This window comes from Hyperolius riggenbachi, chromosome 6 (assembly GCF_040937935.1).
Source record: "Hyperolius riggenbachi isolate aHypRig1 chromosome 6, aHypRig1.pri, whole genome shotgun sequence".
NCBI lineage: Eukaryota > Metazoa > Chordata > Amphibia > Anura > Hyperoliidae > Hyperolius > Hyperolius riggenbachi.
In genome coordinates, this window is record NC_090651.1 from 370,441,607 (window position 1) to 370,455,520 (window position 13,914).

Consider the following 13,914-nt stretch of genomic DNA (forward strand, 5'->3'; position numbering starts at 1 on the left):
AAATGAGTTTATATTGCAATATGTGATTTTATATATGCCTTATGAGTTGTATTATTCGACATACTCCGTTTCCCTGACAATAAGACATAACCCAAAAATAAAATCCAGCACGATTTTTCAGGATTTTTGAGGATGCTCTAAATATTAGTCCTACTTTGAAATTAGCCCTACTTACTGTTTATAGAAAATTCAATTTCTTGTCCAGCCAGCTACTTGTATACAGTAGCAATAAATGTATAAAGCAATAAAAACAAAAGGCAATAGAATGCAGCAGGAAAATAAGCGCTAACTCTTCTTGGAGCAAAAAATTAATATAAGTTTCTGGCCCACATGAAATTCAGTTTTTCTCCTAAGTTTTCTCCTAAGAGATAATTTATTATCTTCTCTTTAAAATAACTTTTTAACATTATGCTATTAAAAAAAAGTACAAAAAATGAGGTGAAAAAGTACTGTCAAAATTATTTTAAGTATTTTCTTTCTTGCTGGTGGTTAAAGAGAACCAGAGATGAAGCACCCTCTTGTACGTTACCTTATAAATCAGTGGGAACATGACAGTAAACATCTAATCTGCTCTTTGTTTCATTGTTCTCTGTTTAATCTGACTGTTATCACCTCTGATAAGAATCCCCGACTGAGCGCTCAGTCTAGCTTTGCTATGGAATGATTATAGCTAAGTCTGTCTTCTCTGGTGTGTTTTCAAGCCCAAGCCTGCCCCCTTGTGGCTCTGCTATAATGACTCAGCTATAATTATTCCCTGCAAAGCCAGACTGAATGCTCAGTCCGGGATTCTTATCACAGCCGATAACAGACACTTTTAGCAGTGAGGATGAAACAGAGAGCAGAGTAGGTGTTTTCTCTAATGTTCTTACTGATATACAGTATATGGTAAAATACACAAGGGTGCTTCGTCTCTGGTTCCCTTTAAGGCATTTTATTGACACGGTGCGAACATTCCGCCTAGGAGAAAATTCAGGAGAAAAAGTTAATTACATATAAGTCTCCATCTTATTTTCAGAAAAACATGGTATAATATGTCATTGTATTATGTTATATCACATACTATTACATACGATTTTAAATCATATGGGCCCATATGCAATTCACTTTTTCTCCTGAGATTTCTCCTAGGATATAATTTTTCATCCTCTCTATAAAATAACTTTTTTACACTTTGCAGTTGAAAAAGTACCAAAAAGTAGGTGACAAAGTATTATCAACATTATTTTGAGTACTTTCTTGCTTGTTGGTGGTTTGTATGATAATTTATAAACAAGGCGGGGAAAACACTGGAGAAAAAGTTAATTGGATATAGGCCCATATGACTAGTTATGGTCATGTTTAGGAGAAAAAATGGAGAAGCATGTGATTTGTTTGGTCAGCTGATAGATTTGCAAAACTCTGATTTCCTGTGATCCCCTCCTGCTTTAGCACATGATCATGACTAGCAAGAGCCGGGACAAGGTCATCCAGCACCCAAGGCTGAGACACCAAAGTGCGCCCCTCCATCCCTCCCACCCCAGCCGTCACACACTGATTGCTATTACACTAAAAGAGGCGCCCCAGGGCCCCCAACCGCCCCCCCCCCCCAACACCTTCATCTCTAGTTATCTGGCTTGCAGTCACTGCCATGTATCCCATTATCTTATTTCTCTCTGCTTCAAACACAATAGGGAATGATATCTGAGTGAGTTGTGCGCCCTTCCTACAGTGCACCCCGAGGCTGGAGCCTCTATCGCCTCTGCCTCGGCCCAGCCCTGCTTGCATATCTATCACCTGACCAAGCTGGTCCCATGCTTCTCTGTGAGTTCTCCTAGACGCAGAGGCGTAGTTAAGGGTTTTCAGCACCTGGGGACAAAGTCAGGTTTTGCTCCACCCTCATGAAGGTGTGACTATAAAAGGGACCACCTTTCAGGCTTTCCCAGAGATGTTTGAGTTTTAGAATAATTTCCTGCATGTCCGATCTGCACCTGACTAAGAACAGGATCGATTTTCAGATCAGCACTGCACAAAATCGACCCTGTTCTCCATCACTAGCAGATCGGAAATGATCAATTTGACCCATTGATCTGGCAGGAAATTGCATTGTGTGTACCGGGCATTAGAAAGTTGGGAGATAGGCAGAAATACACATGATCTACTTTGCTGATGCAAAAATGGCAAGCGCTAATTACAGCAGGGAGATAAAATAAAACAAAACTTCGGAGCAGAGAGCAGGAGGAAGCAGGGGAGAAGATTGGATCCTTCCACCGTCTTTTATGGTCTCCTCAACAGGGATGCATCAGGGAGAGTAACCCTTCCCTAACCCTAACCTGTAACTGCGCCTGGGGACAGATGTACCCTTTGCCCCCTCATAGCTTCTCCACTGCCTAGACATTACCATCACTGCATATGACATTAGATTATATTGCATTATGTCATGTTATTTTATACTGTATTGTGCTATTTTAGATATGACTGACTTATGTTATGTACTTTGTCCTGCAGCTTCTGGCTGTGGTGTCTCCAGATACCCTCCCTCCTTAGCTCGGGTGGTGAACGGAGAGGAGGTTGTGCCACACAGTTGGCCATGGCAGGTAAGACACTCAAGCCGCCATATAATACTGCTAAAATACTGTGTTTTTTGCATAGAGTAGCAGCATTCCTGGTACCCAGGAGACAGATCCTTTTTGGCATGGCTGTTAGGAACCTTGACCCCCCCCAAAAAAACATTTTAACCACATTAATTATAAGTACAACAGTTTTAATTTACATCATAATTTATGTTTTCAGCAGGAGTGTCACCACATTACTGATAAAAGTAACTATAAGGCTTAAAGAAAACCAGTAACAAAAAAAAACCTCCCCTAGGGGGGAATTAACCTCGGGTGGGGGCAGCCTCCAGATCCTATTGAGGCTTCCCCCGTCCTCCTGTGTCCCACGGCGGCAGCGATAAAGCTCCCCGAACAGAGGGGATGTAAATATTTACCTTCCCGGCTCCAGCGCAGGCGCAGTATCGGCTCTCCGCTCGGAGATAGGCGGAAACGCTGTCGGTCCGCTCTACTGCGCTGGCGCAAGTCTCCGTGCGGAGAGCCACAACAGCGCCCCCGCTGGAGCCAGGACAGGTAAATAAATCAGCGCTTGTCGAGGGAGGATTCCGGGACACTTCGGGGGAGCCAGCGCTGGACTGCCTGCAGCTACAGGGGAGGGGGAAGCCTCATTGGGACCCTGAGGCTTCCCCCTCCCGAGGCGAGTACCCCCCAGGGGAACTTTTTTTTGTTACAGGTTCTCTTTAAGGCCTCATTCAAACTCGGATGCTTTCCAGCGACGTTTTTGTGTGTGCTGATTTTTTGGATACGTCCACAATAAAGGACTTCATTTAGGACAACGTGCGGGCCTTCCCTTTCTCTTGCTATAGTTTCATGGATCTGGCCGTCCTGGTTCCAACACTGTCCTGATCTGGGTGAGCGGTGTTTCCGAGTGTTTTTCTATTGGACGTTTTGCGCAATTGCAATTTCCAGGGAAATGTAGAAGATAAGAATTCTGCTGCACCGCTCTCAGGATAAAAGTCCAATTTTTATTGAGGCAATTGTGGACAAACAGTAATACAGCTCACGCGTATCGGAGCAAACTTATGGCTCCTTAGTCATAGCTAATAAACAGGTGATACAATCAGAAATATGAAGGTACAAAGTCCCACCCAAAGGGCGATATCACCTGTCTTAAAGGGATATACACATGCAGTACAAACATCAATAAAATGACTGGATGAATAATGTCATTTTATTGATGTTTGTACTGCATGTGTATATCCCTTTAAGGCCTGGTGCACACCAAAACCCGCTAGCAGATCCGCAAAATGCTAGCAGATTTTGAAACGCTTTTTCTTATTTTTCTGTAGCGTTTTACCTAGCATTTTGCGGTTTTGTGAAGCGTTTTTGGTGTAGTAGATTTCATATATTGTTACAGTAAAGCTGGTACTGAACAGCTTCTGTAACAAAAACGCCTGCAAAACCGCTCTGAACTGCCGTTTTTCAGAGCGGTTTGCGGTTTTCCTATACTTTACATTGGAGGCAGAAACGCCGGAAACAGTAAATTCGGGCGCCTGAGGCTAGTGGACAAATCGGGCGCCGCCATTCACTTCTATAATAAATATCGTTTAATGGGCGCCCGGTAGGAAAAAAGGGCGCCGGAGAAAACTAACGTTTTAAAAGCGGCGCCCGGAGACTTAATGTTTTATTACTGTTTCTCATGATTACACATTATTTAATGATTTATACATGTTTAAATATTATTTTTAAACGAAAACCAGTACAATATTTTTTCAAAACATTATTTTTAAACGAAAAACATTACTTTTTTTTTTTTTTTACATTATTTTTAAACGAAAAAAATAACAGGGGGGTCTTAGGTTTAGGCACCAACAGGGGGGTCTTAGGTTTAGGCACCAACAGGGGGGTCTTAGGTTTAGGCACCAACAGGGGGTCTTAGGTTTAGGCACCAACAGGGGGGTCTTAGGTTTAGGCACCAACAGGGGGGTCTTAGGTTTAGGCACCAACAGGGGGTCTTAGGTTTAGGCACCAAAAGGGGGGTCTTAGGTTTAGGCACCAACAGGGGGGTCTTAGGTTTAGGCACCAACAGGGGGTCTTAGGTTTAGGCACCAACAGGGGGGTCTTAGGTTTAGGCACTAACAGGGGGGTCTTAGGTTTAGGCACCAACAGGGGGGTCTTAGGTTTAGGCACTAACAGGGGGGTCTAGGGGTTAGGGGTAGGTACAGGGAGGGTTACTTAGGCACCAACAGGGGGGGTCTTAGGTTTAGGCATCAACAGGGGGGTCTAGGGGTTAGGGGTAGGTACAGGGAGGGTTACTTAGTAATTTTTTTTTTAAACGTTATTATGCGTTTCATTATTTAAACGAAAGATTAACATTTTTACAATTGCCGATTTAATACACATTATTTAATGATTTATAACGTTTAAAAACATTACTTTTAAACGAAATACATTTTTAAACGTAATACATGTTTATCGTTAAAAACCCGGCGCCCTTTTTTCCCATCGCCCCTTTTTAACGTACGCAGAAACGCCTCCGCAATCCAAAAAATGCCTGACCCCGGGAGTATGCGTTTCTGCAAAACGCCTCCCGCTCTGGTGTGAACCACCCCATTGAGATACATTGACCAAGCGTATCCGCAGCCGCAAGCGGCTGCAAAAACGCTGAGAAACCCGCTCGGTGTGCCCCAGCCCTCAGACACCCTTTGGGTGGGACTTTGTACCTAAATATTCTTGGCTGTATCACCTGTTCATGAGCTATGACTAAGGAGCCATAAGTTTGCTCCGATACGCGTGAGCTGTATTGCTGTTTGTCCACAATTGCCTCAATAAAAATTGGACTTTTATCCTGAGATCGGTGCAACGGAACTCTTATCTTCTACATTTTGCTGGCCCTTTGGTGTTCTGCTCCTGATCACAGCAGGTGCAGTGGTTGCAGCTACCTGTTTCCTGGATTGATTGCAAATTTCCACCGATTGCAAATGTGCTGAATGCAGCATTTTCTGGTCAAATGTGTTGCAATTCACATTCACTGAAATGAGAATTGCAAAATGCGTTTTGCGATTCCAAATGTGAACGCGGTCTTACACTGCAAATCGCAATGTGTTTTTGATTTGCAAATCCGATTTGCAAATGTTTATGGATACTAGCAGCACACGATCAAAAACGCTGAAATAAAAAACACAGCATGCAGGACTTTTTCAAACCGCATCAGAATCGGAATCGCATTTGAATCACATGTTGTGTTAAAGAGCCCTCACACTTTTTATTCCTCTGTATACTTGTGGATTGCAGGTATCCCTGCAGTACCTCTATTATGGCTACTGGTACCACACCTGCGGAGCTCTGCTGCTGAACGAGAACTGGGTGCTGACTGCTGGTCACTGCATCAAGTAAGTGGGTAGTATTTCATGCTTACTTCAGTGCTTGTGGACATTTCATTCAACAAGGACAAGACCTCCTACAGAGTAAGGGACTATTTATAATGCATCAGTAAAACTCTGGCCTATCTATACATTGTGATCATGCACTTAAAGTGTATCTGAGGCAGCACAGAGGGGGCAGATGGGGCACAGAGGTATGTTTTCTGCTCCATGGCATGTCTCTGTGTCCTCCTGCGCCACCCTCTGCCCCCCCCCCCCCCCCCGCACTGCACTGTCACCCACAGAAAACACCTACAAGCAGCTTGTCAGCATCTCTAGTACTAGGAACACCCCTTACCTCCTCTTAATGGCTCAGCTCTGAACCCCCTCAACCCATTCCCTTCCTCTCCCCGCCCCTCTGTGCTCTGTGATGAGATACACAGAGCCAGAGCTGCAGCGTCGTGACCCCAGGGGTCACTGAAAGTGAAACTTCAGGATTTCTGGCCGTAGGGGTAGCAGAGATCAGCAGTAATTAAGGCTACCTTATCTGGCTAGCCCCCAGAATTAAGTAATATGATTTTTTTTTTTAAAGTTCCAGCTCAGGTTCACTTCAACTCCCTAATGACCACGTAAGGCCGATGGGCGTGGCCATGGTGGCAGCCCCAGGACAGCCTAACGCCGATCAGCGTAGACTCCTGGTGCTGGCTTTAACAGGGGAATGCGCGAGCAGCTTTGCGCGCATCCCCGCTTGGTAGGAGGAGCTCTGCTGTTACTTCAGTCTCCCAGTGGCGATCACCGCTCGGAGACTGTAAGACAGCGAAACTGCCATCTAATTAGCATTTACAGCACTGCGATCTACAGCAGCGCTGTACTGGGGACAGCCGTGTGACACGGCTGTCCCCCTTGGACACAAGATAGCGATTGGCTCTCATAGGCAGAAGCCTATGACAGCCAATCACCATGATTGGCTGGCTGGAGGGAGGGAGGTGTTTAAAAAAGATTAAATAAATAGTAGAAAAATAATAGAAAATTAATAACAAAAATATTTATAAACAAATAAACAAACATCCAGGGGGTGATCTGACCCCACCAACAGAAAGCTCTGTTGGTGGGAAGAAAAAAGGGGGGGGGGGAATCACTTGTGAGCTGAGTTGTGTGACCCTGCAGCAAGCCCTTAAAGCTGTAGTGGCCATTTTTGTGATAAATGGCCTGGTCTTTAGGGGGGTTAAAGCATGTGATCCTCAAGTGATAATACAGATACCTTTTTTTCAGGAGTTGATCACGGCCGCAATGAGTAATAATATTTCTGTGCCAACAGCTGTTCCCCAGTTGGCTCATGCCAGTCAATTGATGTAAATAAACCAGCATGTGACTTGGCAGACAAATGAGAGAGCAGGAGAATGTTAGTTGAACCTGTCAGATGAGCAGAAGAACTTGAAGAGAACCTCCTCCTAAATTATCAGATTGTCTTGTAATTAACTAATCGCTGTGCAAACAAACCAGAGAAGGTTCACTGATTCCCCCACCCTCCACCTAGATACAGAAGAAGCCTTTCTGCATTGTTTATGCATCTTAGTATAGCTTAACACAATCTAAGAATTTCCATGCTGCAATTACACTTTAATCAGTCAGCATCTGAGTGAAGTAGAGGTTTGAGTATTAACTCTTCCAGTAACTTGAAAACCATTTGTATAGTGTTTTTCCTATTAGTTTCATGCTATGTTTAATACTTCAGACCACAGATGACTATTGAGTTTCATGCCACCTAAAATATTTCAAACCAATGAGTTTTCTTAGCTTTATATTTTTTTATTAGACGCTAAATTAATTCAAAACGTTTGCTAAACCTCTAAGCTATATGGTTGTCTCCTTTTAGAAATGTTTGCACAATATTACGTTTTGGTAGATAGAATGATAAAAAAATATATACATGTTGATATTCTGTAAACATTTCATGTAAATAAAAAAATGAATACAAGTGTAGTTAAAAAATAAATACACTTATGTTTTATACATGGGCCACATGGTGACTTAAAAGTTAAAGTGGATTTTCTCCAGTTGCTTTGGGTAACTCCAATGTCCCCCAAACATACTGGCATGTTACTTGGCTTCCACCAAACTAACTGCAGACTATGGTAGGACATTTGTGAGCCCCACTGATGGACCGGTTGTTATATGGATTATTCTATGTACTTTATAAATTGAAGGAGATTAAGAGGCCAGCATTTGAAAAGCAAATGTAGAAATGTTGTAAGGAGAACTAGGCGCCAACAAAATAAAATATATCAAAAAACTTTAAATTCCTCGGGAGGCGGTGGTGGACTCATCTCCCCGAAGCAGACATGATACTGTCGGTTTTAGTACAAACACATTTATTTATATACTCCAACATACAGTGTAACACGTTTCGTGGGTATATTCCCGCTTCCTCAGGCAATAATTAACAGGAGTACACACAGTACAGTCTTAAGGTCACGATAAGCGCCTGAAGACCTAAAAACTGCACTGTGTGTACTCCTGTTCGTTATTGCCTGAAGAAGCGGGAATATACCCGTGAAACGCGTTGCGCTGTATGTTGGAGTATATAAATAAATGTGTTTGTACTAAAACCGACAGTATCATGTCTGCTTCGGGGAGATGAGTCCACCACCGCCTCCCGAGGAATTGTAAAGTATTTAGATATATTTTATTCTGTTGCCGCCTCTGTTCTCCTTACAATATCAGCATCCACCCCTGGTGGAGGGGTTGTATTCCCTTTCTTCTCCTAATCTACAGAGAGCGACATCTTAATCCTGAGTGAGGACAGGCCTAATCTCTTCACCTGCCTACACAGTGGTTGCCTAATTGGTAACCCTGACTTGTGAGTATATCTATCATATACTTTTCCATTTACCCATCACCCAACTTACTACACTATATTGGGCTCTTCTGTCCATTTATTTTCTAATGTAGAAGTGATGTTTAATCTGTGACGTGACAATGCTAAATTTCGAGGTCTAGAAGATCCCTTTGTCAAGGCAACATAATGGACAGATAGCAAGACACCTGTCCTTTGACAATGGGTGTTGGCGTTTGAAATGCTGACTTCCTAACTTACTGGATTAAACATTTTTACACCAGCTGATGGAGTAGTGGAGCTTCTTGAGTCCTTCAGACTTTATATTGTCTAATCCAACCGTGCACCCCAAGTCCCACCTCAGCGTGTGTGGGGGTAATGCTCTACACTACAAAGTACTCTGTAATGTGTTACAATATGAATGTATAACATTGTATATATTATTTCTAACATTGTAGATTTCTGCCTGTTTTTCTTTTCTCGCCAGCTCCTATAATACTTACCGAGTGATGCTGGGAAAACACGACTTCCAGCTATGGGAAGACGGCCAAACAACCATCAGTGTTGTCAAGCTCATCAACCATCCCAACTGGGATCCCAACTTCCTGTCAGGCGGGTAATGTATTCTCAGATTCTACTCTCCTCAATGATGCTCCCCGTACTTGAGACAATGCATTCAGCCGGTTTCCGGCAGCCCTCCAGATCTGTCTCAAACAACCAATGTGCATCTTGTGGCAGACAGAGGGACCCGGCCCAGTACATGAATAGGAAGAAAATCCCAGGGAAAAAAAGGAGATGGGTAAATTTTATTGTGGGATTATACTCCTAAAACTAAAATTTCACTAACTACTCTTAGTTGCATAAAAGAACATTTGAAAGCATTCTCAAGTATTCCCTGTGTGTAAAATCACTTATTTTCACTGCAGAGGGCAGTAGAAGTGTGCTTATCTCTGGTTATCGGCAAAGGCAAGAATCTCTCTGGGCCTGTGTTTTCACTCTGTATAATCCAGCTTTAAACTAACATGATATAATACAAGTAAACTTTCTTCAAATTATAATATAACTATTTCCAATCCATTCATTTATATACAATCAAACACAGCTCCAGTTTACCTCCTTAACCTCCCTGGCGGTTTATTTATTTTGCCAGGGAGGCTGCGGGAGGGTTTTTTTTAAATTAAAAAAAAAATATTTCATGCAGCCAACTGAAAGTTGGCTGCATGAAAGCCCACTAGAGGGCGCTCCGGAAGCGTACTTTCGATCGCCTCCGGCAATCGAAAGTAACAAGATAGGCCGCAATGAGCGGCCTATCTTGATTCGCTTTCCTCGTCGCCATGGCGACGAGCGGAGTGACGTCATGGACGTCAGTCGACGTCCTGACGTCAGAGCCGCCCGATCCAGCCCCTAGCGCCGGCCGGAACTGTTTGTTCCGGCTGCGCTGGGCTCGGGCGGCTGGGGGGACCCTCTTTCGCCGCTGCACGCGGCGGATCGCCGCGGAGCGGCGGCGATCGGGCAGCACACGCGGCTGGCAAAGTGCCGGCTGCGTGTGCTGCTTTTTACAGAATTGGAATCGGCCCAGCAGGGCCTGAGCGGCGACCTCCGGCGGCATACCCCGAGCTCAGCTCGGGATTACCGCCAAGGAGGTTAAAGGGATACTGTAGGGGGGGTCGGGGGGAAAATGAGCTGAACTTACCCGGGGCTTCTAATGGTCCACCACAGACATTCTGTGTTGGCGCAGCCACTCCCCAATGCTCCGGCCCCGCCTCCGGTTCACTTCTGGAATTTCTGACTTTAAAGTCAGAAAACCACTGCGCCTGCGTTGCTGTGTCCTCGCTCCCGCTGATGTCACCAGGAGTGTACTGCGCAGACACAGACCATACTGGGCCTGCGCTGTGCGCTCTTGATGACATCAGCGGGATCGAGGACACGGCAACGCAGGCGCAGTGTTTTTCTGACTTTAAAGTCAGAAATTCCAGAAGTGAACCGGAGGCGGGGCCGGAGCATCGGTGAACGGCTGCGCGGGCACAGGATGTCTGCGGGGGACCATTAGAAGCCCCGGGTAAGTTCAGCTCATTTTCCCCCGACCCCCTACAGTATCCCTTTAAGGTGCGTACACACATGCGACTATAGTCGTTTGTAACGATCGTTCCCCGATCTTTACCAACGACGATCGTTACAAAAAACGAACCACCGACTATTAAGGCAAACGACGAACGAGCCAAATCGCTACAAAAGAAAGTTCTGTCTCGGCGGATTTTAACCAACGACGATCGTTTGCAAAAGTAGTACATCGTTGGAAACGGTCGTCCGTACTAGGCTTGACATGTGCATTTCACTATTTCTCTGTGAAACTTCTCATTTTTATGCGCAGGCGCAATAGTTGCTTTACGTGATGTAACGTTCGTTCTAACGATCAGATCGTTACACACCTTTTAAAACTATCTTTACTTAGGTCGTTTTTTCATCAATTAAAAGTTCGTTCGTCGTTCTCAACGAACGATCGTTGTCGCATGTGTGTACGTAGCATTACACTGCCACAGTCAGTAATATTATTGAAAACTAGCTGATTGCCCGGCGTTGCCCGGGTATGTATTTGGCTAGTGTTGGCTCCGCCCACTTTTTCTAACCCTAACACACAATTACTCAATGACCAAGTTTGTGAGCTTTGCGGTCTTTGGAAACAATAATTTGCATTGAAATGAAAAAAATCTGATTGGCTGTTTGTGGCTCCACCCCTTTTCTGAATTTGAACCCCAGTCACCCAATGACCAACTGTAGCAGGTTTGAGGCCTGTGCCATTAACAGTGCAAGAATGGCAGCAATTAAATATTCCCCTTGAGAAGCAATAGGTGAAGTTTGATTCACTTTTGTAGGCTCCACCCACTTTTCTGAATATTTAACCCAGTCACCCAGTGACCAACTGTGCAAAGTTTGAGAACCCTACCATTAACAGTGTAAGTATGGCTGCAGTTTACATTTTCCCAGTGAAATTTGCATTTGTCTCCACCCACTAATGACGTGGAACTGCCTGTGTATGTATTTGACCGGTTTTGGCTCCGCCCACTTTTTCTAACCCTAATGCACGAACACTCAATGACCAAGTTTGTGAACTTCGGGGTCTTTGGCATCAATAATTTGTATATTCCCATAGAAATTAAACAAATCAGATTGGCTGTCTGTGGCTGCACTCCTCTTCAACATTTGAACCCCAGTCACCCAATGACCAACTATAGCAGGTTTGAGGCATCTGCTACAGCCCCGTTTCTATGGGTGTGTGATACGTGCAATCGCCCGGGGTGCTTTATTGTGCGGCAGCAGGGGGGGCGCCGGAGCGGGGGAACGGACATAATAGTTATAACTCACCTTCTTCATCCGTTCCCCGCAGTTTCAATATCTTTCCTCTCCTGGCGTCCGTCGCCTGGTAACAGCGCCCCCTGTGATGACATACCGCATGTCATCACAGGAAGAACTGTGACTAATGAGATAGATGCCGGGAAAGGAAGGACATTGAAGCAGCGCGGGTTCGGCGGAAGCAGGTGAGTTATTACTATTATGTTCGCTCCCCCCCGCTCCTGCGCCCAACTCATACCGCCCATACCAACTAACCTAAACTGTGGGAACCTACCTAACTAACCTAAACTGCAGGAACCTACCTATTTATCCTACACTGCAGGAACCTACCTACCTAACTAACCTATACTGCGGGAACCTACCTAACTAACCTATACTGCGGGAACCTACCTAACTAACCTATACTGCGGGAACCTACCTAACTAACCTATACTGCGGGAACCTACCTAACTAACCTATACTGCGGGAACCTACCTAGCCAAGCTATACTGTAGGAACCTACCTAACTATCCTATACTGCGGGAACCTACCTAACTAACCTATACTGCGGGAACCTACCTAACTAACCTATACTGCGGGAACCTACCTAACTAACCTATACTGCGAGAACCTACCTAGCCAAGCTATACTGTGGGAACCTACCTAACTATCCTATACTGCGGGAACTTACCTAACTAACCTATACTGCGGGAACCTACCTAACTAACCTATACTGCGGGAACCTACCTAGCCAAGCTATACTGCGGGAACCTACCTAACTATCCTAAACTGCAGGAACCTACCTATCTAACCCATACTGGGGGGACCTACCTATCTAACCTATACTGGGGGAACCTACCTATTGAACCTATACTGGGGGAACCTACCGATCTAACCCATACTGGGGGAACCTACCTATCGAACCTATACTGCGGGAACCTACCTATCTAACCTATACTGCGGGCACCTACCTATCTAAACTATACTGGGGGCACCTACCTATCTAACCCACACTGGTGGCAACTATACGGGCTACCCTATACTGGAGGCACCAACGTAGATAACCTATAAAGCAGGCACCTACCTATCTAACCTACACTGGGGGCAACTATGCAGGCTACCCTATACTGGAGGCACCTACGTAGCTAACCTGTTCAACCTGTACTGCGGGCACCTATGCCTGGCTCCATGGGGGTGGGGTGGGGGGCGATTTTTACACCCTCGCCCTGGGTGAAATTTAGCCTAGAAACTGCTCTGATCTGCTAATACCAGTGTAAAAATGGCAGCAATTTAAATATTCCTTTTGAAAATCAACAGGTGAATTTTGACTATTTTGGCTATTTTGGCTATTATAGGCTCCACCCACTTCCCTGAATATTAATCTCAGTCACCCAGTGACCATCTTGGCAAAGTTTGAGATCCCTGCCATTAACAGTGAAGAAGGGCTGCAGTTTACATTTTCCCATTGAAATTTGTTTTTGGCTCCGCCCACTTTTTGTAAACTGGACACACAGTCACTCAATGACCATGTTTGTGAGCTTTGGGTCCTTGGCATCAATAATTTGTATTTTCCCAGTGAAATGAAACATCTGATTGGCTGTTTGTGGCTCTATCACAGGCATGGGCAAACTTGGCCCTCCAGCTGTTAAGGAACTACAAATCCCACAATGCATTTGCCTTTATGAGTCATGACTGTGGCTGTCAGACTCCTGCAATGCATTGTGGGACTTGTAGTTCCTCAACAGCTGGAGGGCCAAGTTTGCCCATGCCTCCTCTATCCCCTTTTCTGAATTTGAACCCCAGTGACCCAATGATCAACTGTACCAGGTTTGAGGCTTGTGCCATTAACAGTGCAAGA

The 13,914-nt window shown here is 44.8% G+C and overlaps 1 protein-coding gene across 1 annotated transcript in view; it reads left to right on the forward strand.

Moving 5' to 3' along the window:
* The window catches only part of LOC137523056 (chymotrypsin-like elastase family member 2A), a 33,758-nt gene that overhangs the window by 4,717 nt on the left and 15,127 nt on the right, over nt 1-13,914 (forward strand). Inside the window, exons 2-4 of the mRNA XM_068243250.1 lie at nt 2,485-2,573; nt 5,823-5,920; nt 9,214-9,342. Coding sequence (XP_068099351.1) covers nt 2,485-2,573; nt 5,823-5,920; nt 9,214-9,342 — 316 coding nt within the window. The remainder of the gene's footprint in view (nt 1-2,484; nt 2,574-5,822; nt 5,921-9,213; nt 9,343-13,914) is intronic.